This window comes from Cynara cardunculus, assembly GCF_001531365.2.
Source record: "Cynara cardunculus var. scolymus isolate 2C chromosome LG 14, CcrdV1, whole genome shotgun sequence".
NCBI classification, from domain to species: domain Eukaryota; kingdom Viridiplantae; phylum Streptophyta; class Magnoliopsida; order Asterales; family Asteraceae; genus Cynara; species Cynara cardunculus.
The window spans coordinates 6,272,266-6,299,329 of NC_037541.1; the positions used below are offsets into that span (position 1 = coordinate 6,272,266).

At 35.9% G+C, this 27,064-nt stretch overlaps 3 protein-coding genes across 4 annotated transcripts; 1 reads left to right on the forward strand and 2 right to left on the reverse strand.

Annotated features, from left to right (window-relative positions):
• The first annotated feature begins 6,386 nt into the window (after nucleotides 1-6,386).
• LOC112526497 (protein ELC-like) lies at nucleotides 6,387-14,435 on the forward strand. 2 transcript variants are annotated; one of them, XM_025136792.1, is made up of 2 exons: nucleotides 6,387-7,665; nucleotides 14,008-14,435. In XM_025136792.1, exon 1 carries the CDS (start codon nucleotides 6,398-6,400, stop codon nucleotides 7,622-7,624), a length of 1,227 nt encoding a protein of 408 aa, XP_024992560.1. In that variant the 5' UTR covers nucleotides 6,387-6,397; the 3' UTR covers nucleotides 7,625-7,665; nucleotides 14,008-14,435. The 2 variants fall into 2 exon arrangements, with proteins under 2 accessions (XP_024992560.1, XP_024992559.1); XM_025136791.1 differs by lacking the exon at nucleotides 14,008-14,435 and adding an exon at nucleotides 10,764-11,174.
• LOC112526932 lies at nucleotides 11,438-14,155 on the reverse strand. The gene is made up of 3 exons (XM_025137377.1): nucleotides 13,086-14,155; nucleotides 12,428-12,680; nucleotides 11,438-12,054 (listed from the first exon to the last, which is right to left on the reverse strand). Exons 1-3 carry the CDS (start codon nucleotides 14,153-14,155, stop codon nucleotides 11,836-11,838), a joined length of 1,542 nt encoding a protein of 513 aa, XP_024993145.1. The 3' UTR covers nucleotides 11,438-11,835.
• A 3,036-nt stretch (nucleotides 14,436-17,471) lies between the features above and the next one.
• LOC112526940 (ATP synthase subunit delta', mitochondrial-like) lies at nucleotides 17,472-23,640 on the reverse strand. The gene is made up of 2 exons (XM_025137386.1): nucleotides 23,198-23,640; nucleotides 17,472-18,068 (listed from the first exon to the last, which is right to left on the reverse strand). Exons 1-2 carry the CDS (start codon nucleotides 23,468-23,470, stop codon nucleotides 17,724-17,726), a joined length of 618 nt encoding a protein of 205 aa, XP_024993154.1. The 5' UTR covers nucleotides 23,471-23,640; the 3' UTR covers nucleotides 17,472-17,723.
• Nucleotides 23,641-27,064: the final 3,424 nt, after the last annotated feature.

Consider the following 27,064-nt stretch of genomic DNA (forward strand, 5'->3'; position numbering starts at 1 on the left):
AGAGCAGTGTTTGTTTTAGTGTTATATTGTTGTTTTATTGGTGTTTTATTATCTCTACTTTCTAGATAGATTATTTACCTTTCAAATGGCTTTGCAAAACACTAGCACAAACTTTCACGACAATGAATTTCTTGCCAAACCTCTCCGATTCATCAGAGACAAGTATCTAGAAAAACCGGATGTTTATTTTCTTAGGAGATATGGATCATGAGATTTCATACTACATTGAGAATGGACCTTATGTTTCATTCACAATCTCTCCACCAGTGCCTACTACTGCTACGATCACAATGATTCTTGAACAGAAGATTCTGAAGCTCCTTCATCAATGAAGTGACGAAGACAAGAAAATGGCTTTAGATACTCGTGTGAGATCTATAATATCCATGGCTCTTCCTAACGAGGTTTACCCCTCCGTGATACAGCTTAAAACCTCGAAAACCATGTGGGACACTATTTGTGTTCAATATGAAGGTACTTATGAAGTACAAGGATCAAGGAAGATAAACTTAGTAAGACAATATGAAAGTTTTCTCTGTGGAAAATTTGAATCATTGTCTGAAGTACATCAATGCTTTAATTGTGTTCTTATTGATTTGAGGACAACTAGAAGAGAATATTCGAATTTAGAGACGCTGACAAAGTTCCTTGAATGTTTGCCAGAATCATGGGATAATTATACCGTGTGTCTACAGATGTCAAAGGACATGTCCTCCTTTTCCCTCAATTCTCTTTATGGGATATTGCGTAATCATGAACAATCCCGTCAGTTGAAGAAGAATCTTCTAAAAGACTTTAGAGAAATGAAAACCTCTTCATTAGCTTTGATCTCTGATAGCCCTTCAGTTGACCCTTCTATTTATTATACTCCTTCCTCTTCTGCTTCAATCACCGAGTTAGATCCTTCTAACTCTGAGAACTTGACAAAGGATGATCTTTCAGAGTTTGATGAGTCGATGGCTCCCCTTACTAACTCTTTCAGGAGGTTTTCCAAAAAAAGCAACTTCCATAGATCTCCTTCCCTGAACATATTTGACAAAACAAAGTCAAATCCCATTGACAAGGCCTCAGCTAGCTGCTACAACTATCAATGTAAATGTCACTTTTCTAGTGAATGCAGGTCGAAGAAAGTTGCGACGCTGTGTTGCAACCTTTCATCCTCCTTCAGGCATCAAAAGGACAAATACTTGAAACTGAAGGAGAAGTACAAGAAGATGAAGAATCTTCAGTGTAAAAGCAAAGGTCTTGTCGCTGAAGAGCATGACTAGGCTGATTCATCTGATGAGTCATCCTTGGACGAAGAAGACACGACCTATCTTTGTCTCATGGCCAAGGATGAATCATCTGAGACATCATCATCCAGTGATCCATCTAAGTCAACCTTTACTCAGGTATATAATCTGAATGAACCTTCTTCTTCTTCCTCTGATAGTCTATCTATTGTTAGCATTCCTCCTCTTCACAAGAAGGACCGCAAGTCTAATAGACCCAATTTTATTCCTTAATCTTGTAAACCTTCTTTATTAGGGACAAAGGTCTCTGAACGCTCTCAGAGATCTTCCCCAAAGCTGAAAGTGAATCTTTCACCCAAGATATCTAAGACCTCAGTTGTTCCTCCTCGAATAAATGAAAAATGTATTCTTGGAGCTTATCCCTCTTCTTTTCTAGACTCTTTTGGCCCTAAAACTTCTTTCAGCTATAGGAAGTGTCATCACTATGGTGAGACTACTCATGTCACCAATAGGTGTCCTTCAGTTATCAAATTTGGTCCGCCAGCTAAGGTAAATAAAGTAGCTAATGCTGAAAAATCAGTCAAAGTGAAATCCACTGCTAAAGTTGTGAAAATGACTAAAGCGAAGAAATCCATTGAAGCCTCTTCTTTAGGCTCAGTAAAGAATCTTGCTAACGTTGAAGCCTCTTCTTCAGGCTCAGTAAAGGAAGATGTTGCCTCTAACTCTGCTGGACCCATTGAGAAATGGGTACCAAAACAATCTTAATATCTTTTCTATTGCAGGAAGTCAAAGGCATCGGGTATCTAGATAATGGATGTTCTAGACACATGACCGGAGACAAAACCCTGCTCTCAGACTACAAAAATGAAAGATGCATTTTCGTGACTTTTGGAGGAAACGAAAAAGATATACCAAGGGCTTTGGTATATTAAACAATGGTGCAACAACCTTTAGACATGTTGCATATGTTGAAGGACTGAAGCATAATCTTCTCAGCATCAGTCAACTATGTGATAAAGATTTCACAGTTAAATTTTTGAAGAACTCATGTTATGTCTTCGACAAAGATGACAACCTCGCTCTAACAGGTTCTCGTCTAGAGAACGTGTACGTCATCAACATGGATTCTCCCTTCACTGAGAACAACTGTTTCCTTTCTAAAGCCTCTTCAGATATCAACTAGTTATGGCACAAATGACTTTCTCATCTCAACTTCAAGACGTTGAACAACTTGTCTCTAAAAGATCTTATCATTGGCCTTCCTCAACACTCTTTTTCAAGAAATCTCTTTGCTCAACGTGTGAAAAGGAAAAGCAGACAAAGGCCAACTTTAAATCAAAGCAAATCTCTTCAATGACTTCTCCGCTTCAATTACTGCACATGGATTTATTTGGTCCTGTTAATGTACAATCCATAGCTGGAAAGAAATATACGCTCATTATCATTGACAAGTTTTCCAGGTACACTTGGGTTTTCTTTCTCAGATCCAAGATGCGATGCACCTGAAGAAATCATCTTGTTCGTCAAGCACATAGAAGTACTAAACAATATCAAAGTACGATCTATCAGGAGTGATCATGACACTGAGTTGAAAAACAGTACCATTGATGACTTCATTGTGAATAAGGGAATCTCACACAACTTCTCAGATGTGAGAACTCCACGATAGAATGGGGTCGCTGAAAGGAGAAATCAAACGATTATCAAAGCCGCTCGATCAATGCTCGGTAAACTAGTCTCTCTACTCAATTCTGGGCAGAAGCTGTCAACATTGCTTGTTTTACTCAGAACCGGTCGCTGGTCGTCAAGAGATTCAAGAAGACAACTTATGAACTCTTCCATAACATAAATCCTTCTCTCAGCTTTCTTACCTTGGAAAGTTCGATCCCAAAGCTGATGAAAGAATCTTTCTTGGATATTCTTTAGTGTCCAAAGCCTTCAGAGTATTCAACAAAAGACGACAAGTAATTGAAGAATCTATTCATGTCACATTTAATGAATCTCAATCAGCTAACTCTAAACCCATCTCTGAAGATGATGAAGAGTTAAACAACTGGATGATATCTCACTATGGAGAAACTGACGCTTCCTTCAGCAATCAACCGAACGTTGACCTCCTTGAAGCTGACGGTGATTCATTCATCATTCTAGATGTGACTAATAATGAAACCGAATCCTCTTCAGGGATTGCTACCGTTCTCATTAGTCACTTGCCCCCTTTGACTTCGAATACTGACCCTTTAGTCGTTGAATCTTCTTCAGTCACTGAACCTCTATCAGTAAATGAATCGCTCATTGAGGCTCCTTTGGCAATTCAAACTGTTGTTGAAGACTCTTTTGCTGAAGCATCATCCTCTGTACCTGAGCCTCTAGTCTCAGAAGGTGATAATCTATATCATCTACCAGCTCAGCGATGGACGAAAGACCATCTCATCCATCAAATTCTTGGTGATCCAAGTGCATGTATTTAGACTCGCCGAGGTCTACAAAGAATATCAGATAAACATGATGGGAGAACTGACTTACTATTTAGGTCTTCAGATTAAGCAATTTGATAAAGGCATGTTTTTCAATCAGAGTAAGTATGTCAGGTATATGTTGAAGAAATTCGACTTAACCAATAGTTCATCTATGAAGACTTCAATGACTCCTCCTATCTCGTTGAACAAGGATCCAAATGGAGACTTAGAAGATATTGATGGTTATCCTTTGTACATGATTCTTGAAGATCTAGAGTTAGGTGTGATATATGAAATCTCTGAGGGTGCCAAAAGGTTTCTGAGGTTCAGTGAACTTTTAGTACAATGATGGAACGACCAAAATTATCAGGAAGCAACTCGAATTAAAGAAAGCTCAAGATGATAAAGCGTTGGGGTCGAACAAGTTGAAGTTAAGAGAAAGGTTCTTACTTCTTAAAGCATTGGAGCTGTTTGATAAGAAGATTGAGTACAAAAATGCTATAAGAAGATTTAAGACGCATTTGATTTTTAGACGTTCAAGATTTTCAATTTCTAGATCTTGAATCCAAAGGGGGAGAATGTTAGGTTCAATGTTTCATGCTTTAATGTTGCATTCAAGCTTTTTATTCTCCTTTATATAAATAGTTTAGTTCCTCTGTAAATTGTGTAAGAACTTAAGTAAGCACCTCATTTTGTAATTCTCAAAATATTTGAAGAAATACACAAAACCTTTGAAGAATTCTCTCTCTACTATTCTAAGAAACTGCCATTGTTAACCATTATTAATCTTGATTGCATTCTTGATTTGTAATAGATTGATTAATTCCTGGAACTTTAATAAATATATAAATTTAAAATATAATTAGGATAATCATTGAGTTCTGGCAGAATACTTAATTATTTTTATTATAAAAATCATATTATTAAACAAAAATAAATTACTTTGTTATTAAATCTAAATTAAATTATAATAAAAAATTGAATTAAATAAATTACACAAAAAATGAGATCTTTTGAATAGTTAACTAATATCGACATATTTTTTTTCTTTAAATTCATATTTTATTCAAAAATAAAAATATTATCGTTTTTCAAAGATCATATAAAAACGTATTATATCAATGGAGAAAATGAATAAAATCGCTCTATTGCACGAGTATTTAGGGGTGTTTGGGATTGCTTATTTGAAACAACTTATGTTTTTCTACAAAAGTGTTTATCAACTTATTATAAGTTAGAATGGTTTAACTTCTTCAAAAACTTCTTATTACCGGTTTGACACCGTTATAAGTTGTCTATCCAAACACTCTAAAATGCTTACTATCGGTGTCACACTGAAATAAATCAATAAGTTATTTTTATAAGCAATCCTAAAAGTCTCTTTGGTAGTGTTTGGTATGCAGACAGGACGAGACAGGACATGACGGGACTGGACAGGATAGGACTAAATCATATGTCCTATGTTTGGTACGACTAAACAACATTGGACAAAACTGTTAAAATGACTAGATTGCCCCTAAATGTTGTTTAATGTTATTTTGCATCAGTAATGATCGTAAATGACACAAATCAACCAAAATGTATTTAAAATAATTACACGTATGATATTTATACTATTTTCTAAATTTATATACACGTAACACAGCAATTGTTAAAAATATACATAATTTAAAAATATTCCAACACATATCTTGAAAGACTACACAGATTGAAGCTCATATATGAAGAAACCAGCCATGGCCCATGGGCACCAATCGAAAACCAAACATCGATCCTCAAGGATAGAACTTATAACTACAAAAAGAAAACACGGGGRAAACAGGGTGAGAAARATTGAAGCAATMGATGAAACCGTACCTATCAATCGAAGCAATCGATTGAAGAATATAGCCGGAAGAGATGATGGAAGACATGGCGAGAAGATTGAAGCAACCGATTGAAATCAGGGTGAGAAAAATTGAAGCAATCGATGAAACCGTACCTCTYTGCACAAATTTGAGTGTCTGTTCGTTTTCATGAATCAGATCGACTAAACAATCTAATAATCGCAATCAATCATCGATATCCCCAAATTTCACATAGTTCTTCCATAATTCAATTGAAAATTTTGAAATTATTACGTAAAAACAAGGATTTCAAAGAAAATTATGGATAGCGGCCCTCCATTCTACGAGGGTTACCAACGACGAAACCTAAAACTGAGAAAAAAACGTTGCAGATCATCATCGGCATCATCAAAATATTCTTCTAGACCTTCACTCTTCTTGGCTTTCTTCTCTTGCCTCGCGTGGCTTTACATCGCCGGCAGATATGTATTGTTTTAGGTTTAGTTTATTTGAGAGGGTATAGAAGTAATTTTGTAGTTTGTCCCATGATGTTCCACCTTTTTTGGTGGAACAAAACATCTCAAGATTTGTCCTACTAAAATTAAAAATAATCCCACCTTGTCCAATGCTTTTTCTGTTCATGGCATGCCAAACATGGAACTATTCTTTTTTGTCCCGTACCGTCTCATATAGTCTGTATACTAATTGCACCAAAATTTGAGGAAAAAAGAATCAAACTTACATTTGTGGAGGGATATTAAAAAACCTATGATATGACGTGTCTCCAACACCGTCAAAACGCGCAAACTCCACTCTGAAAAAGAAAAAAAAGAAAATACAAAGTCTTTGTATCAAAACTTCCCAATTTTTCTCTAATCAAATGGTGCATCCGCCGCCGTCTTCCACCGCCCAATACACCCAACAATTCCTCAGTTCCGTCCTCTCCCAGCGTGGCCCGGCATCCCTTCCCTACTCCGAAGACGTCAAATGGTTAATCCGTCAACATCTTGTGTCTCTCTCCGAGACCTACCCTTCTCTCCAGCCCAAAACTGCCACCTTCACCCACAACGACGGTCGCTCCGTCAACCTCCTACAGTCCGACGGTACAATTCCGATGGTGTTTCAGAACGTCACCTACAACATCCCCGTCGTCATCTGGCTCATGGAGACTTACCCACGTCACCCGCCGCTCGTCTTCGTGAATCCTACGCGTGATATGATCATCAAGCGCCAACACGCTTTTGTTAATCCATCTGGTTTGGTTTCGATCCCTTATTTGCAGAATTGGGTTTACCCGAGTTCTAATTTGGTTGATTTAGCTCGTAATTTGAGTCATTATTTCGGTCTTGATCCGCCGTTATACTCGCAACGCAGACCAAACCCTACCCCAAACCCTAGTTTTAATCCCTCTGTGTCTTCTATGGTATCTCCATCCGGATCAGTTTCATCTGGGTCTATCCGGCCGGCAATTCCACCTCGGTCTTATCCGCCGTCACCATATGGTGCTACGGCCGGCAGCGGGAGGATACCGTCGGGATCAGCCACGGAGGATCCCGGAGAGGTTTATAAACGGAATGCCATCACGAAACTCGTGGAAAATGTGCATACTGATGTTGAGGAATTGAGGAAGAAGAGGCAGACCGAAATGGAAGGGATGTTCGTTGCTCAGGCGGTACTGAGACAAAGAGAAGAGGAGCTTTTGCAAGGTATGAGGGAGATGCAATATGAAAAAGAAGCTTTAGAGCAGCAACTACAGATGGTTTTAATGAATACAGATGTGTTAGAAGGGTGGGTGAGAGAGAATGATGGGAAATTGGGGGGTAATGCAGCAAATGTTAATGCTGATGATGCTTTTGAGCCATCAGATTCGCTATCGAAACAGATGCTCGACTGCACATCATCTGATCTTGCTATTGAGGATGTAATTTATGCATTGGATAAAGCTGTCCAAGAAGGGTCGATACCATTTGATCTTTATTTGAGGAATGTGAGATTACTATCACGAGAACAGTTCTTCCAACGTGCAACGACTGCAAAAGTCAGGGCTGCTCAGATGCAAGCTCAAGTTACAAACATGGCTTCCAGGGCCCCTCCATATGGCATCTAGTAGTTATCACTTATCTGGCTGTTCTGCCTTCGTGTTGTGTGGTATGTGCAACTAAACCCTTAAAGCGAGCTAATGAATTAACTTGTTTTAGTGTTCATGCTTTCTTGTGAAGATCCTTGAATTCATGACATATGTACTCCTCGCTTTCAAAGACTTCTTATAGAACAAAAATTCAATGTTGCTAGCACAAATCAGATATACTAGAGCACTGATGTACCTGGTTTTTGTACAGTTTAGTGCTTTTTTGAAGTACCCATTTTGCCAAGTTTGAAAGCAGTGTTGATGCAATAGCATTTTATGTGTTCTTGATTTCTTTTTTGATCTTTGTTCATCATGAAACTATGTTACCAATAGGGTTTTTCCAATTGTTTATTTAATGCTCTCTACTGTACCTGTTCAATGATGTTGCTAAGGTTTTCTAAAGCACTATATGTGCAATTCAAAAGTCGGAATATAACATGTGTGTGAATCATAAAGCCACTACAGTTAGGGTCTGTTTGTTAGCAGCTTAATGGGCTTAAAGGAGCTCCTAGATTATCCGGTCAGCTATATATTACTGTATGGTAGTGGCTTAATGATATAGAAAGTGGTTTATTCAGTAAGCTTCTAGGGGGAAGCTTTATGTAGAAAACCAAGTTTTTCCCAAACCCGCCCTTTCCAGTTAAAAATCACGCTTCTTCCATCTATGAAAAAACTATCCCAAGCAAAAACCTTCCCATCTATTCAGACAAATTAATCCACATAGACCGATTTATCCATACAGAACCAAACAACCTCTTAGTGATCGCCATCTTTAATCATTGCCTTTGTAGTTCATGGGCAAAAAGTTATGTTACAAGTTAGAATACTTGTTGTGTGAACCTTATAAATTCCGATAAAATCAAGGAAGCCTTGCTGCAAACCAGCTTCAGTAAGATGGAAAAAGCATCTAAGACAAACACACTCAAATTTAAGCAATATACAATATTGGAGAAAGTGTTTAGGGTGAAACATAACTATGGTAGAATATTTTTTGGGTTTTATATGTTGTTCAATAACTGTAGGTAGGTTGTTATTATTAATAAAGGGGAATATGGTGGTTAATTATTATACTTATGTTATTAGTTATTGGGGATACTTTAATCTCCTTTCCTATTTCTCTATTTGTATAAAGATGCAGTCCCCATGATTGATAATTAGATGAACAAATGGATTTCTGTGTAGTATATGCCAAGTCTTGGAGCTTGAGGGATTTTCTCATACTCCCTTCTTTCCAAAATAAACGTCTAGAAACACATTTTTAGAAATGTGTAATCATCACTCTTTGTAATTAACTAAATCACAAGTTTACCATTAATAACAGAGAGAGTAATGATTTTATCCATCTCATAATAAAGGGTAGAACTGGAAAGTGGACACTTATTCTGGGACAACTAAAATAGATATCCCAAATGAAAGTAGGGTCTAGGAGGGGTATGATGTATGCAAACCTTTCCATGAAGATCCCCGGCTTGTGCACGACGCTAGGTGTATGCGAGCAGGCAATAAGATAGGTAATCAGGAAATATAATAGGCTTAGGGCGACCTTAGACGGTAATTGAAGCATTTGCGTAGGAACACCCTTATGAATCCACCACTACAATTTTTGTTCATAATACCCGTTCATTTTTTTTATTTTGATCAGAAGAGCCCTTCTGATATGCTTCTTTTCAAGATCAATCTTTAGAACCACTCCTTGTAGTTTTTGATATCTATCAAGGCCCGGTCATCATCCGGAAAAGCATTTCGATATTCACTTATGAATATCTATATTAATCTGTTTGTGACCTTTGAGATTATTTAGACGGAATCCTAGGATTGATTTATGTTCTTTTGGTTTTTTTCTTTGGTATTAGCATAATGTAAGATTTTCATAATATTGCTTATGTTGGAAGTCCATTGGCTTCTGATACAAGGTGTTGAAATAGGGAAAGACTTCAAACATGATCACAAACAGATCAGAGGATCAAACAGTAAAACCAAACGAAACAAGCCCAATATATCCCACCCAAAGGGGTGTGTGTGTGTTTTTTTTTGGGGGGGTGTGGTGTTAAGACGTACACACGCCTGAGGTGGCTGTTTCCATGAAGACCCCCACGCTTATGGAAAAATAAGTAGAAAGTTTCCTCAAAGAAAAAGAGAAAACATAGCAGAAGGTACAAGAAAACATAGCAAAATGACCGAACAATAACCTGAAATAAGAAACAGGAAACAAGAAATTCGAGTTAGAAGTAAACCACATTTTTACAAGAAAACATAGCCAAGGTAAGAAGAACCACATGCCCCTACTCCGGTATCCTAACTGCCGGCTCACTAACCCTACGCCCAACCCTTCACCTCTCTGGTTCCTGCCCCTAGTCAGCTACTCCAAATATTCCTATCAGAGGTGTCATTCTCCTCAGGAAATGTCTAAATCTGCCATGTCTAGCCTCAGCTACTCCTCGGCCTACCCCTTCAACTTGTCCCCTTGACCATTTTGACCACAATCACACAACATGGTATAGATGATCCTTTTTCTTATCTTGATAGCCACAATTCACGTTCATTGATTTCTTTGTGTCGCTATTCTTTATCCTTCCAGCTTTTCAGTCCCACATTTCTACCTTGGCCTTCACTCTTTCGAGTATTTGATGACTTGTAGCTTATCACATAGATGAAACCCGTCTTCTAGTCCGCACACAGAGATGATTATCGCAGATCCATATTCCATTCTTCTTCTAGTAGTTGATCCTTGATTCCTTGATTTCATAATTTGCCATTCCATTCTTTTTAACCTCATCTTCCTTTTCTCTCACCCCCTATATGTATTTTTTTTTATTAACCTGGATATCCAACCTGCTATGCGAGCCGACTAATCCCAGGGCGACCACCTGCTTTGCAGGTAGCCCGGAGTCACCGCATTTGAACCTCCATGGCCACAAGGGGATTTTTATTTCTCCTTGGATTTGAACTTGGGATCTCCTGGCACTTTTGACCTTTGGAGCCCAAGCTCAAACCAATCAGACACCACTCATGTGGTTTCTTATATGTATTTTTAGTAATTGTCGATGTGGGTTCTTTACATTGGCATCTAGAAAGTGCTTTTTTGTTTGATTTAGATCCTTGTTTCCCTTTCTTGCAGTGGAAAGTTGGACAATTTGGTTTCACAAGATGAAGCTGTGGCATTTGCTTCCTCCTTTTCTAAATCTTCTCTTCACCATCACTTAGCATTACCTTTTGTGAATATGATAAGCATCTATCTCCTTCAATCTTTCAACCTCAACCTATGCTCAACTGGGAGTTTTAGAGAGAGAGAGAAACGATCAAAGGAAGCTATGGAATTTTTTAAACATGTATTATTTTAGCCAGGCAAATAAAAAAGAATGAAACGAATCAACTAAAAGACATGATACATATAACCGAGAAAAAACAAACACTATATATCTCACTCAGATGTATGGTATAGTTGTTATTTTTCGTTTTCATTTACATGGACCACAAGCGGTACCGAATACTTTTTATTGATGAAGGGCTAATTATAGTATGCTATTAAGATTTAAATGTTGTATTTATGTTTTCGAAAATAATTAAGGAGACAACTTTTGGCGCGGCCTAAGTCGTAGAACACGTCGTCCACACATCATAGGATTCTCTCACGCATATTATCACATGTGATAAAGGGTTCTCGCGTTCTCGTAAAATGAAGGTTGTTCTCGTTTGAATCTCCATGTATATATATGTGTATATGTATATGCAACCAACAAATTTTTGTTTAGTTGCTTTCGAAATTTTTCTCAACCCATTTGGCTTATCCTCAATTTAAAATCAATTTTGATTGGGTAAATCTCATTCAACGGAATTTTAACTGTTGTTAGAGAAAGGGATCAAACCCTTTTTTGTAAGCCACGATGACCATCTTAATAAAGACATTTTAGTGCAATGATATATTAAATAAAGTATAGTATTTGGGTAACAATGGTTTCAACTAAAAAGAAGGAAGCAAGTAATAGATACAAGGGGGTCCTGAGTTTGATTTACTTGTCTGTGGGACCAATGCAGTGGCTGTCTCGTCTTACCCTTTTTACATACATACAAGGCTAGCTAGCTAGGTCTTAAACTTTCACCAAGGCGCTAGCACTAATCTACCTAATTGTACATATAATACCCATACATGAATGAATCCATAAACAACAAAACCCGAAGAACCGAACGGGTCAAACGGTCAATTGAGTGGGCAGGTGATGAAGGTTTTGCACCATAGGGATGGGAAGCTCGTCGCTGTTACGCCTTTGATGCATTTGCTTTTGTACCGCTTTTATGGCGGCTACTCTAGCGGCATTGGCTGCCCGATTGGCGGATGTCACCACATTGTTCACTCGTTCTTCCATTTTTCCTGCTGCATCATACGCTTTCTCTGCTGCTCGCCGTGCTTCCTGATAATGATCACATAGAGATGACAATGGTAAAACATCTTCAACAGATTCTCCAATAAATAAATTCAAAAATCAAAATTTCTAGAAAAAATTAATTCGACTCCACCAGCTTCTGCATTTTGAAAAAAAGTTCTAGAGAAGCTGTAGGAGCAGAAAATTTGCCTAAAATCTCCATTCTCTCTCTTTTAGATCCATAGGACGTGTGTAGACTTATCCTTAGAGCATCTCTAACAGATTCTTCAAAATAGAGATTTTGGCCAAATATTTGCTCCAACATATTCTACAAAACTTTCTTCAAAATGGATAAGTAAGAAAATGTGGATGCAAATGAAAGCATAATCGCAAATGCAAGATGAAGAGAGGCAGGTGGTACCTGAACCGCGTTGAGCACTTTGGATCGATGGTGATCAATAACACACATTGCATTCTTCGAGCTTGGAACATCAAGAACGCCATTCTGCCAGTGCCCAGATTGAGTTTCGCCATTCCTGAATGTGTACACTCCGAATCCTTGCCTTCTTCCTTCATGCCAAGATCCTTCGTATCTATGTCCATTTGCAAAACTATATACTCCAAACCCGTGCATTTTGTCTGCAAAATATTCTCCAGCATATGTATCCCTATTTCTGCAAAAACGAACCAAACGCTTGAAAATACAATTCTAAAAGTCCCCCATTTTGCTTTTTGAATTGCCTTATGTTTGACCGAATCAGACATAAGTGGTAAAATAAGAGCTTTTTGAAAAAAACAAACACCATCTAAGACACCAAATACTTGATGCGACATAGATCAAACAGTTAAATAATCATGTTTTCGGTTCAGAAGTTATCACAACATACATAGCAGAAAAAATTGCCCATCAAAGTACTCAAACACACTCGAACAAGAACGTGTTTATAGATTTTTGCATCCGAAAAGTCAATGCAAGTATGCAACATAGATTATGTTTTCATCCATATAAGAATTATGAATAAAAAGATGGGCATCATATACTCAAATTCAAGATGATGATCAAGAACTAAAGATATTACCTGAAATGGTAGCAACCAAGACCATGTTTAACACCCCATTTGAGTTCGCCTGCATACCGGCTACCATCTTCACAAGTATGAACTCCACATCCATGGCTACGACCATTTGACCATTCACCAGCATAAACATCTCCAGTATAGAACCTATACACACCAAACCCATGCCTTAGCCCTTGCCTGTATTGTCCCCTATACCGACTCCCCTTCACCCATGTTTCTACCCCATAACCATCATACATTCCATTCACCCAATCACCCTCATACCTCCCACTCATGTAATAGTAATAAACACCACAACCAGAACACTTACCCTTATGAAACTCCCCTTCATACACATCTCCATTACTGTATGCTTGCACCCAACACCCTGAATTCACCCTTCTGTTGCCTTTTGGCTTCGACCCGATTGACCAAAACACCGGCAATGGAGGTTTGGAAGAATGGGTAGATGAATACAGATTGATTGGGAAGGATCTAGTCAGCAAAGTTCGAATGGAAGGGAGTTGAGGGAGGCCAAGGTTGAGGGAGAATAATAGGGCAGTAGAGAAAGCTAAAGCCGATAGGAAATCAAGTACGAATGATTGGCTCGGGTGAGAAACTAAGAAGTAGAAGAAGGGGAGAGATAATAAAAGGATTAAACGGATGTGGGTTTGAAGGCGGCGGAGGTGGCGGAGACGGTGGAGGAGGTGAATCGCAACTGCTTTCGTGCCGCAAAACCTCTTAGAGAAATGGGTTTCCGGCGAAAAGGGGTAAGCCTGTGATTGTGTAATCGTTGTGGTTTGGGGGAAAATAGGTCTTTTATGTGGTGTTGATTTAGGGTTTGGATGAAGATCGACATCATCAATTACGATTTCATGCTGATGATTAGGGTTAACATCTCTCACGGTGGTTGCAAAATTGTAATTATTACTGTTATCATCAGGTGATGTTGATGGCAACACTAAGAACAACGAAGATGATGGAGATGGATGATCAGAAATGGAACAAGATATCGTTGGGATGGGGTTGAAATCGGAAGAGACACCGCTGCTATCTTTTCCGATCTGAACTTCAATTTTTTTCTTATGCATTACCGATTATTCGCTCGGAATTCCTTCATGATTGTCAAGAATTTCTGTTGGGGAACTCGTGGGAAATCCTTGTATCCTCATCCAAGATTTTGATCACATGGAACACAGATTTGTGTCCACAAAAAGAGACCTCCATTGAAGATGAAAATGAAAATGAAAAGCAGAGCGGAATTTGCGTTGAATTTATGGTGTATGCGCCCAAGATCCATTTTCAAGAAAAACAATTCTGGAATTATGGATTTTGTGTATGTCATACATCTAATCCATTAAACATGGATATGGTGTCGATGGTATTCAAATTTTTTTTTTAAAGAAAACATGTATTATAAAAACATGGTAATTTTACTTTCAGTATTTTTATTACAATAATGTATTTTTAAAATATTTTTTATTAGGATATCATATTTTTAAAAATTTATTTGTTATAGTATTGAGAAACTTTTTAAATTAAATTTACCCATTATACCAAGTTCCTTTACCACTTCATCGTTCATGTAGGCTGTCCATATATACGATAATGTTGACATGACATTTCTTATTATAGCATTGTATTTTATAAAATTACTTTATTATAATATCACCAATTTGTATTACAACATTGTACTTTTAATTTTAATATTTTTATCAATTAAACATTGTAAATTTAATCAAATATATTTACTAAAAATTATAATGTTAAAGTGTATTGGTGATTCTTGTATGTGGCTATTTTAATTTGTTTGCAGAGTTTTAAGACAATATTTTCTATTCAAAAAATATAATATTTAATTTAACAAGAAACTTACGTTATGGTAAAGAAAAGATTAAATTTCATGTATTGTTTGATATATTATTTCAGGTATGTTAATGCTAAAAAAAGTTATCGATTTGGTGTCTTTTGCCTTCTCTGTATGTCAAAAAAAAGAGATATTATAATCTCAAATAATATTTTATTATAATTTTTAGTAAACATATTTGATTAAATTTATAATGTTTAAATGATAAAAATATTAAAATTAAAAGTACAATGTTGTAATAGAAATTGGTGATGTTATAATAATGTATTTTTGAAATAACAATGCTATAATAACAAATGTCATATCAGCACTATCATACATGTGAAAAGCCTATATGGACGATGAGTTGGCAAAGAAACCTGTTATAATGGGTAAATTTAATTCAAAAGATTACCCAATATTATAATGGATGAATTTTTGAAATACTATGCCCTAATAAAAAAATATTTTGGAAGTGCATTGTTGGAATAAGAAAAACTGAAGGTAGAATGTTATAATAAGAAAATTTGTAAAAGTAAGTTGTTATTTTATGCATTTTACCCTATAAAATATATAGGGCCAGTTCAGTTGGGAACTTGATTTTCGTTGTGAAGCGTGTAACATCATCAAACTATAATGTTTTATTCATTTTCTAAATATCAACAATTGATTACTTATAATGGTAATTTTGGATTTAACATTAACCAATAATAATCAAAACCATTTTAACATGAAACCAAAACTCAATAATCACCCAACACGTGAATAAAGTTTAATATATAAATACTGAAAAAATAGATAAAACTCTATTATTTAGAACATGGATGAGGTTTGATACTCAAAACCATAAATCATGGATACACTACTTACTCAAAACGTCACTGAAAACATGCATAATACTCAATACCCAAAACAACACATTTCGATGACAGGGGAGACACGGTTCTATTGATCGTGGCGCAACGCAAGGTCATTCATCAATATTATCAAGTGCCACCCTAAGGTCATGGTACCAGTTTCTAGATCCTATCAAGTTTCCACTGCAATACCTAAGGTCCCGGAGCCCGACCCTACACGAGTTTATCTTCACAATACCCCCGACCTTAATGCCTACTTACAAATTATAGAGTTACACCTACAAGCCAATGGTCCTGGGTCCGATCCACACGAGTTCATCCCCAAAATACCCCCTGATGACTTAGTGTTAACTCTACTTGCCCAAAAAGCCTCAAAACAAGGGTCCCAATGTAACATGAACACAATGGTTCATGATTCATAAAAGTCGGTAATACGACAATATGAAATGGGTCGTGCTTGTACTTCCATTTGAACATGTGAATTAGATATGTATTAATAATTAAAGAAAAAAGTTATCAACGCAAGATGAACTACAAAAAACACAACACATCATAATAAACATAATTTCGATTGAAATGAGTCTAATAAAATATTAATCCATTACCCAGACATTCGCTTTGGTTAATTTATTCACTTCCTGAACTCGAACTCCGATTGTCACCATAAACCATTTTAATCTTCTCAATATTATCGATTTTTTTCCAATGCGTTTATCCATAATAGTTTGAACGATACCGAAGATTTTACTACCGTGTTTCCTCCACGAATCAAAAACTCATAAGACAATAAAAATGGAAGATCAAGATTAAAAAATATATATATATCAATATTATAGATATATATTTTTAGGAATTTTATGATTTTGTAACTCCCCTTTAATAGTATGGGAGTTACATAGCAAATGAAATTACTCAATTACCCTTGACATTAAATTGTGAACATGATAGAAACCTAATAGAAGAATGGATTGTGATTGGTTGACATGGTTTGCAAAGTTAACACAAAAACTTTGGTTAATATTTGATTTTATCCCTATATATATATATATATATATATATATATATATATATCACTTTGGTGAAATTTGACGTATAAAACGTTTGAATGTTTATAATGTCAAAAAGATCACGTATTGACACTTTATAACTCTAAAATGCAAAAACACTAGCCTATTTATACAGATATAGTAGAGGGTCATCTATGATTATCTATCACAGAATTTTTAGTTTTGGCTCTTCTAAGTCATTCCCGCAGAAGATCCGCAATACCCATTCAATTAGTAACAATATCAATAAAACTACCAAAATTCTAAAATACAAGACCTGAATTTACAAATCTTTTTATCGGGTGTACGCTATTTCAGCAAGTTGTTTACTACAACCTCAATCATTAATAATATCAACAAAACTACATCAATATAAATTCGGTCATTTATGGATTACAAGTAGATTATGTAGTACAACAAAGATAAAAAGCTAGCTTGTCTTACCGAACAAGCATTTTTCAATAATCTTAAAATATATAAGTTTGTTTATGGTTGTCAAATATGGTCTTAATCCAAGCAGGCCAAAAAAAGCTCTAGGCCCTGCTCGACTCTACACGACTCAACTCAACTCAGTGCGGTTCGAAATCACACTTTGCACAGTAACAAAAAAAAGATCAACAAATTTCACCATACTAGAAATATGGTTTCTGGTTCAAAAAGACTCGCAAAACAATTAATATCATTTCTCAACATTCTGTTTCCAACTTCCCACAACAATTGAGGAAAACACATGATATCAAATGTGGTCCATCATCCCACATTCAAAATATGCAGCCACCAAAGGGAAAACAAGCCTTCCCTCCAATGGCAAATCCAAATAGCCATTGAAAATGGCATCAAGAAAGTTAAGAGAGAACCATTATTGAGTCGAAAAAAGATCACAAAAGAAAAACGAAAACTCGCCTTACTCTTAACCTGTAAGAGCAAAGTTAAGAGCACTATGAACATCTACTCCAATTTGGGCTTCAGCTTTCTCCAACTCAGTTGAAGCTGAGCTGAGTTTCTGAGTGAACTTGTTTAGGCCTGCTTGAACCTCTGCTGGATCAACTTTATCAAGGGGAACGGCTTCAACAGCCAATATGTCTGCATACGAGTTTGGGTGGACAAAAGCAAAGCCGCTGCTGATGAAGTATTTCTTCACTTCATTCCCTTCATGGACAGAGAGGAGACCGGGTTTCAGCTCTGCGATTGTGGGTACGTGGCCTGGTAAAATACCCATTTGCCCGGTTGTGGCTGGAACTATAACCATATCTACCTGTAACATTAAAAGATCATAAAGTGAACTATAAAATGAAATCATTGGTACAAGCATCGAACTATTTTATGTTTCCTTTATATGTGCATCTTCATCTTTCTATTAAAGGCTATATGTTTGACAAAGTAGCTGAAAAGCTAGTTTATAAACTAGTTATGTTTGGTAAAACTAGCTGATTATGTTTAGTAACACTAGCAAATAAGGTAGATGACAATGTAAAATGAAATAAAAGAATATGTCGAAAAATTATTTGAAAAAATATAAAAAAAGCATAATTTGATTATTGAAACAAATACTTCTCAAAAAGCTAGCTTATGGCTAACTAAATTGGGCTTTTTTAATAAGCTCAAAAAATAAGCTAGCTTATGGCTAACCAAACGGGACTTGCTCAACAAGATTAAAAAATAAGTTAGCTTATGGTTGCCTAACTTAAAGAGACTTCCTCAGCAATATACATGAGCAAAAACCTGTTATTGTAGATGGTTACCAGAAGTACGGCTGTTAAAAGTGAATCCCTAGCCATCTATACAATTTTCCCACTCCCTAGCCCTTTAAACCTTAATCCTCTGGCTGCCTCTAGCAATAACTGATAAATCATCAGCCGTTTCTGCCCATAGCAAGCCTAGTTACCACTGCCATTGCTGGACTTTCTGCCATAGTGATCAAGATAATTAGTCATTGTACTTGGCTTTTGCTTTCAAAAAAGCCATTGTAGCTGCAGAAATCCAAGAAACATTATACTTGAACATTCTTGCCCCAATTTCTGCAAGTACAATGGTTTTTGAAGCTAAAAGCAAGTATAATAGTTACAACTAAATATATCGGTTTTTGGGACTTGGGCAATTACATTAGTTTATTCAAAAGCTAAAGCCAAGTGTAATGGTTCCTGTGAAAAAGAGTATGTTTAGTGTGTCCCACATAGGTAGCAGATATAAGATAAATTAGGATTATTGTATATATACACACACTCTCTCTACTTCAATTCACAGCAGTTACAGATGTCGATCACTCATTCCTGCCACACTCCATCACCATCGTTGCTCTCTAGTTACTTGGCTAAACAGTCTTGCATTCTGTCCAATGTGTACACAAGCTGACTTTGTATTTGACTGTTGATTTAATGCTGCTTAGCCAGCAATCCCAGCATCCATCTGCCTGATTCCAGTTGCCACCATTTGTTCGATCTGGTTTGCTGATTTCTGGGATGTGCTTGCATTAATTTTCTGATTACAATTATTACTGATCTTGGAATGGCCGAGTATGCTACTACAATTTTGACTACTTTTTTACAATGTGCTAGTTTCATATTTTTACTCTGCAAGCTGTTGTGGAGGACAAATCGGATGAGAAAAAGTTTTATGAACCTGAGATAAATGGTCTTGTTAGGGTGATTTAGTATCACTTGGTTCTAAAAATCCTAATCAAGTTAAATGCTTCCAATTGGGAGTAGTAATGATTCAGAAAGTGTGACAAAGGGCTACTACATCACTGATGAGCCTCCATCTCCAATGACCACCATAACCACAATGGTATCCTGAGGGCTCTGCATGTCATGCCCTGCCCTCCTCCTTCTGTTTTGGTAACCACGGCAGGACCAGCTGGTGGCCCTAAGGAAACTTGAACCGGCGACTTACTTTCCAGTCAAGTGGAACTGTCATAATCGCTCAAAAAAGGGATCTTCTCACCATCTTAGAGCTCATGTTGCCATTTCAAATTCTACTTCCACGTGTTCTATACTTTTTACTACTAAGGAGGTTCCTATTAAGGGTTTGCTTTCCGATCAATTGTCTTCCACTCCTAGTGCTAATTGAATATTTGTCCAAGTAAAATCTTCTGAATTAAGTTCCTTATCATCCTCAGAGATTCACTTTGGAGAACTAAAGATTGCTACATGTTATTGCACCCTCTTCTGATTCACTAGTCTGACTTGCCAATGGTTCTTTTTGTCTCCCATTGGTGGAGCCAAGTCTTCTTGTATCGCACATTGTATTGTCTTTAACCTCTCCATTGTATCCACCATGTTCTCATAAAAGCTTTACAACTGTCAACCAAATTACATATAAAGTAAACTCTTCGATAACTTTCTTCTTCACCCATTGAGTTTTTGTAGGATCTAGAAGAACCGGTTGATTGGCATCAGATACAAGTGCAGAGAATTACGTCCCATGAATATTGTAACACCCTAGTTTCATATTTGTTAAATTACAATGTTTTAAGCCTTAAATACATATATTATGAATTTAAGTACTCTAAAAAGGTGCCAACATATATTATGAATTTAAGTACTCTAAAAAGATGCCAACAGCTGTAGCATCTATTAAATTATCATATTTTCAAGGCAAATAGCTTACAAGTAGTCTCAAGTAGTTACAAGACAAAGCATGAGAAGTCAAACCTGAAGTGATGAGTTGTAAGGGCTAGAAGTATGTGTTGGCAAGCTATTTGATGACTAAGCAAGTCTACTAAGAATGAAAAGCAAGCTAGTTATGAGTTGTCAAGGCTAGAACATGTGTTGGCAAAATTCATGATGACAAGCAAGAGCTAGAAGCATGACAAATAAATACTAGAAGCATGATGTGTCAAAATTCCTTTATATTAAGCATGAGGTGTCAAGATTCTCTTATCCTAAAAAAATGAGGTGTTAAACTCTCATAAGAATACAATTTTGGGAGCAAGAAGAACAAGTAATTAACGCAATGAATTCACCTATAAATAAGGGTTGAAGTATTACTATTAGCTCCATACCAAGAAGAAGAAATTTCTCCCTTTATACATAATCAAGCTTGAAGAAAGAAATTAAAGGAAAAGCTAGGCATAATTAAGATGAGTACTTATGAGATTTACTGAGATACATACATGCTAGGTAAATGTATTTTATTCATTATGAAGAAACTTGATAAGATGTTTTGGCATGTAACGCCTTACATGAAAATGTTGATACATTTATATATTCAAGATATATGTATCATGGCATGTTATGATGTGTTTTACACGTAAGGCATGAAATTATTATGTTGATCATAAATATCCAACGTACAGGATATAGAATGAAGGGACGTCTTCCAAACGGGCCTTATGGGGCAGCCTTTATGGACCCAAGGGGGTTAGCAAACCTCAAGACAAGTAGGCATACTTACATGTTTCAAGTGAGATCTCAAAAGAAACTTGATACATGATAAAAAGATTATTTTTGTGCATGATCAAGAGTTTTAGTGAATTACCATTCACAAAATGTTAAGCATCATGAAAATTGTTTATTCATGAAACCAAAGTTACTCATAAGCTTTTAGCTTAAGTATCTCATGTATATATCTCAGGGAAGGAGTGAAGAAGGATATCATGAAGAAGTATTGTTCTAATCAATAGCAAGCTATTGAGTTAAGTTTCCGCTAGTATTTGAACTTTTTTGTAATCATAAGCTAAGTTTTATAAATAAAGTTAAATTTCAAGTTCATATACAAGATTTAGTAGTATTAATAAGAAGGTAACAGCACCCAAAGTAGGAATTAGGGAGTTACAAATATTGTCGTTTGAATTATCCCACTGTTTTGAAGACACTGAGTTGTGACATTACTTGGTAATTACAATACAAAAGAATATTTTACTAAAAACCAAAAAAGGCCAAACCAGTATATCCCACTTAATGGGGTGTGGGGAGGGTAAGATGTAAGCAAATCTAACCTACACCCCTAAGGATAGAGCATCTGTTTCCATAAAGACCCCAGAAAAATCAGCAGATTGAATTACGAGAGAAAGCAAGGATAAAAAAATTGAAAAGCTAGTTAAGAGAAAGCAAAAACATACAAAGAGGCAGGTTGAAGAAAAGAATTACCAATTTAACTAAGCTACTGATAACTTGCTAATGATTTATAATATATTTATGTTTAGATATGGAATATTGCATGAGTCTTCATGTACATATGCATCCTATTTAGGGTGAAAAAAGAACTTGTATATATCACTATAGATCTCAAGGAGATTCGTAATTTCAAAAACAAACTTGAACGAAGGCAAGTTCCTATCCCAAACACACATCACATTGGAATTGCATTGATATGAAATCATTAAAGTACTTGAAACTAAAACCTTTACTTTTAAAACAAACGACGATTCAATTGATAGTAGTGCACAAAACCACCCTTGCTCTGAGAAGTGAGGATGACCAACCATAGCACATGAAGATACCCACACTGACCAAAGGTCATTGGCCCAACGGTACATACCTTACTAGTAGAGCCTAGCCTCTTGGGAGGTCAAAGGTTTAAATTTTACCAAATGTGAGAAGTGTGCGTGAGTATTTGCCCCATATATATATAGGGGAACAATCAAATGCAAACCACTCATATTTGTACATACCGTGCAAACCACCCACATTCGCCATTTCATTGTTTAATTTAATGAAATTGTTTAATCTTATGAAATTGTTTCAAATAATACTTTTCTTGATAAAGTTGTTTCATACATAGTTGTTTCTATGTTTTAATGAAATTGTTTCATGTATTTCCCTAGAATTAATATAATGAAGATATTATTTTAACACCATCCACAATAAAAATGACTAATCAACATCTCATAATTACAAAAAAATGAAAATTCATGATGGTTGAATGAGATTTTGCTATGTACGAATAACGTGGTTTGCAAAGTAAACTTCCACAGTATATATAATTATATATATACATACTTCAAAAAAAAGGATACCCAAACTGGGATGTTGACTACTGATAAAAAATCTGGGATACCCAATTGAAACCCACTTCAAAGCTAGAAATGCTTGAGTTAGAAACTTGTCAAAACAAAACAGCTCAAAATAAAGTTGTAAATTTGGACAAAGGCCATATGACCACACTGTTATACAGCTCAAAACAATACAAGAAGTAAATAACCCCAGATAAATTATGTTAATTACGATGCCAAAAACTCAATTAGATCGTAAAAGCTAGCCATACTACTGTAGTCCAACTTTTCAGCCGTAGCGAAAACTCAACTATGATTATAAATAACTAACAACAACTAAGTAACCACATTATCTAAAGCTCTTAAATCAAATCAAACCACAGATTAAATCAATTGACTTTATCATGTTCAAGAAAAACTTCTGCATAATTCAGACAAACTATAAATCTAACCTCTTTGCCAGAAAGTTCAGAAGCGTAAGGGAGGACGAAATTGACAGTGAGCTTAGTGGGCAAAGTGGAAGGAGTAGGAGGACGAGGTTGCATATACTGGCTAGGCGTCCTTGGTGGATCTATGTTGGGAACAACCTTTTTCCATGCCTCTACAAACGCAGTGTCTCCCGATGAAGAATCAGTGACCTCGGTGGAGAATGGCCGGCGAATGGTGACGACTGCGGCGGCGGCGGTAGGTCGAGTAAGGAAGCGAGAAGCTACTTGACGAATCATGGTGTTTGGATCGCTCGGTCGGCAAGGTCGGAGATCGGGTGAAGAGGGTATCAATCGGAGTCCGTTGATTTCTTCTCCTGCCTTGGGATTTCTGGTGAGCAGCAAAATAGGGAAAAGAAAATGGAGAAGGGATTGGGGAAAGTAGCCCTTGGCTCTTCTTGAGAGGGCGACGGTCCGATTCTTGTTTAGGAGAACCAATTTTTAAATTGTTATTTGGGAACCAATTTTTATTTTTTTTACTTTGGGGAATCAATTTGTATCTGATTTTTATTTTGATGAACCAATTTTTAAAATCATTATTTTGGTGAACCAACTTGTATCTGATTCCTATTTTAGAAAACCAACTTGTAAAATAATTATAAATAAATAACTAAAATTCGTTTTTTTCCAAAAAATAATACAATAAAATCTATTTTTCATTTCAAATCTCGTTTTTTTTAAATTCAGATATCAAATCGAACATTTAAAAAAATCCAAATTACCACAATAAAAATTGTTTTTTACTAATGCAAAAAAAATCTATTTAATAGAAAAAAAATTAATTGATGCAATTGGTTAGATTTAAAAATCTTGAATGTGATATTTAATATTTATTTTTTATTGCATCAATTAATTTTTTTCTATTAAATTGATTTTTTTTGCATTAGTAAAAAACAATTTTTATTGTGGTAATTTGGATTTTTTTAAATGTTCAATTTGATATCTGAATTTAAAAAAACGAGATTTGAAATGAAAAATAGATTTTATTGCATTAATTTTTGGAAAAAAAATGAATTTTAGTTATTTTTCTATAATTACTTTGCAAGTTGGTTCTCCAAAATAGGAATCAGATGCAAGTTGGTTCCCCAAAATGACGATTTTGAAAGTTGGTTCCCCAAAATAAGAATTAGGTGAAAGTTGGTTCCATTTTGGTGCAATTTTCCCTTTTCTTGTTTTTAAAATACAATAAAATTTTGTTTTTAATTAAAGATAACTAGTCGTGCATTTGAATACGTGACACACGAGTCATAAATATAAATAATTTTGAAGTTTTGGTAGTTTTGTTAGAGAAGATTTTAAGGATGATATATATATATATATATTTAGGAGACGTCTTACTCAAAAAGTGTTTTGTAATACCGGTATTTTTAAGGTTAATCGTTTAAGGGAATAGATTTGTTTTAGTAAGTCATTTAGTGTCTAGCCATTATTGAATGTTTGTTGCTTCTGAATCAAAAGTCATGGTTGATTTTGGATGAAGAAGAGTTGTGTTGAAAGTCATTTGAGGTATTAAGAGACCTCTCATGCAAGTTTGGTCACTCGAGAAGTCACAAATCAGCTTAAAAATGCAATAAAGTGTCAAGCTGGTTGTCAAGTGAGTTGAAGTCACTTCAAAATTCATTGGACTTTGCAAGTATGATTTTTTGGCTCGGGCGACTTTCCACACGAGTTAAACTTGCCTAAAAGTCGCGAGGAAGCCTGGCCTGCACAAAAGACTGAAAATCGGGGTTTTCCTCATCATGGTCATAACTTTTCATTTCTTACCCGATTTGAGCGATTCTTGAGGTTGTGGCTCGTATTTGGAAGCTCTTTAAGATAGAGATAAAGATAGTTAAAGCTTACTTGATGATTTTGGGGTTCATATAGGTTGAAGGTAAGATCACATCTTTGTATTTTGAATATAGGGTTTGGTCATTTTGCACCAACAACTCTCATTTCTTCTTTTAGGTTGTTTGTGTATGTTTTGGAAGTAAAAGAAGTTTTTTTTGAGAAGCCATGCATCATAGATCTAGAAAGCTAAATCTAGCAAGGTAAATTCTATTTGCTTTGTGAAAACTATATACATTCCAAAATATGTATTTTGAAATCTTAATGTGTTTTACTTGATATTTATCAAATGTGTTAAGCATTTGATGAAGTATGCATATTTGGTAAATTTGGGTCAACAAATCTTGTAAAACACCTATATTTGGGGTTTTAGATATTTTGATACGTAAATATCAAGAATGTGTATCTTGGTGATTTATTGTACAAATAAGATTAGTTGATATTAATGCATTTTGGTGTATTTGGTTTTATAAACCGTTTGAGAAATACATGTTATTGTGTTATAAGACATTTTGGAGATAATCAGATATCTTTTCACTTGGAAAATGATTTATCTCAACCAATGATGAGTTTTTGAGTTAATCATGTCTTTGGAGCATGTACTTGCATAAACGTTGATTAAATATGTTTCATTCCTTTTGATGACTTTTAGGGGTCGTTTGGTTCGCAGAATTCGAAGGAATTTGATGGAACTGGAATGACAAATTCCTTTGACCAAATTTCCAATTCCTTTGTTTTGTTCATTTCTTGAAATGGATATAATCATTCAAATTCCATTGAATTCCACAAATTAATGAATTTATCATTCCTTGGCATAATGGAAGGAATTGAATTCCATCACCACTCACCATGACCATGCTACTATTGTTCGTCATGCCTCACCCCTAACCCCCCCCACCACCAACACACCACTACCATCGCCGCCACCCACCCCACCTACACTACCTCACCACTAACCAACATGTCACTATTGTTGTCATCACATCCACCCACTCCCTGGTCACTCACTGCACATCCCTACCACGACCACGCTTTTATCTTTACTGTCACGCCCCTAACCTAAACCCCATCACCACACCATTATTGTCGTCAATTTAAGTATTTGAAAAATCTGTTTTAAATTGTAGGTACACCAAATAAAGAAAAAGAAAGGAGTTCAACTCGTGAACTTAGCCGATACAAAGCTATATGATAGCACCCAACAATTTCCATTCACCCCACCCCATCCTACCCCAACCCACCACTAACCATTAGGGGTGTTCAAAAACCCGATCAACCCAACCCAACCCAACCCAACACGAAATAACTTAACCCGAAGCAACCCGATGTCTAATCGAGTTATAAAAATTTCAAACTGTAGGTATTGGGTTGATATTAAGTTACTATTATTTGAACCCAACCCAACCCGATGAACCCGATATCATTTTATTTCTTGGATTTAATGTGATTGTTGAATTTCTATCAATATATACATTAGACAATTACACTATCACGTACGCTCTTCATATACACATATTTTCAATCTATTCACATCTCTATATAACTCATTCGTATATATTCAGTAATTGTGAACATATATATGTAAATTGAGAAAATTAACTGAATGTGATATACATAAGAAGTATAGATAAGTTATATCAAATGGTTGATGATGAAAAAGAAATTATGAGTAGAGAAATAACATATTCAAGGTTAGAAAAATATTTTAATGTACCAAAATATCAATCCGAACCGTACGGTTTTGGGTTGGGTTGGGTTGCACTTTGGCTTGGGTTGGGTTAGGTTGGGTTGAGTTAAGATTTTTCAAACCGCAAACATTAGGTTAGGTTGTTCAAATGTCTTTAACCCGATCAATCCAACCTATGAGTACCCTTACTAACCACCATGCCACTACTGTCGTTATCATACCCACCCACTCCCAGCCACCCGACCATCATTCTACCATTGTCGTTGCCACAGCTACCACCCCGCCACCTACCCCTGCCCACCCCACCATTCTGCCACGCC

What these genes read in the sequence shown, in the direction of transcription:
- LOC112526940 (XM_025137386.1), bottom strand. Translation starts at nt 23,470, where the DNA reads ATGATTCGTCAAGTAGCTTCTCGCTTCCTTACTCGACCTACCGCCGCC. An exon ending in CTGAACTTTCTGGCAAAGAG is followed by an intron (nt 18,069 to 23,197) that starts GTTAGATTTATA and finishes TTAATGTTACAG; the next exon opens with GTAGATATGGTTATAGTTCC.
- LOC112526497 (XM_025136792.1), top strand. Translation starts at nt 6,398, where the DNA reads ATGGTGCATCCGCCGCCGTCTTCCACCGCCCAATACACCCAACAATTC.
- LOC112526932 (XM_025137377.1), bottom strand. Translation starts at nt 14,155, where the DNA reads ATGCATAAGAAAAAAATTGAAGTTCAGATCGGAAAAGATAGCAGCGGT. An exon ending in CTTGGTTGCTACCATTTCAG is followed by an intron (nt 12,681 to 13,085) that starts GTAATATCTTTA and finishes TCGTTTTTGCAG; the next exon opens with AAATAGGGATACATATGCTG. An exon ending in AAGTGCTCAACGCGGTTCAG is followed by an intron (nt 12,055 to 12,427) that starts GTACCACCTGCC and finishes GATCATTATCAG; the next exon opens with GAAGCACGGCGAGCAGCAGA.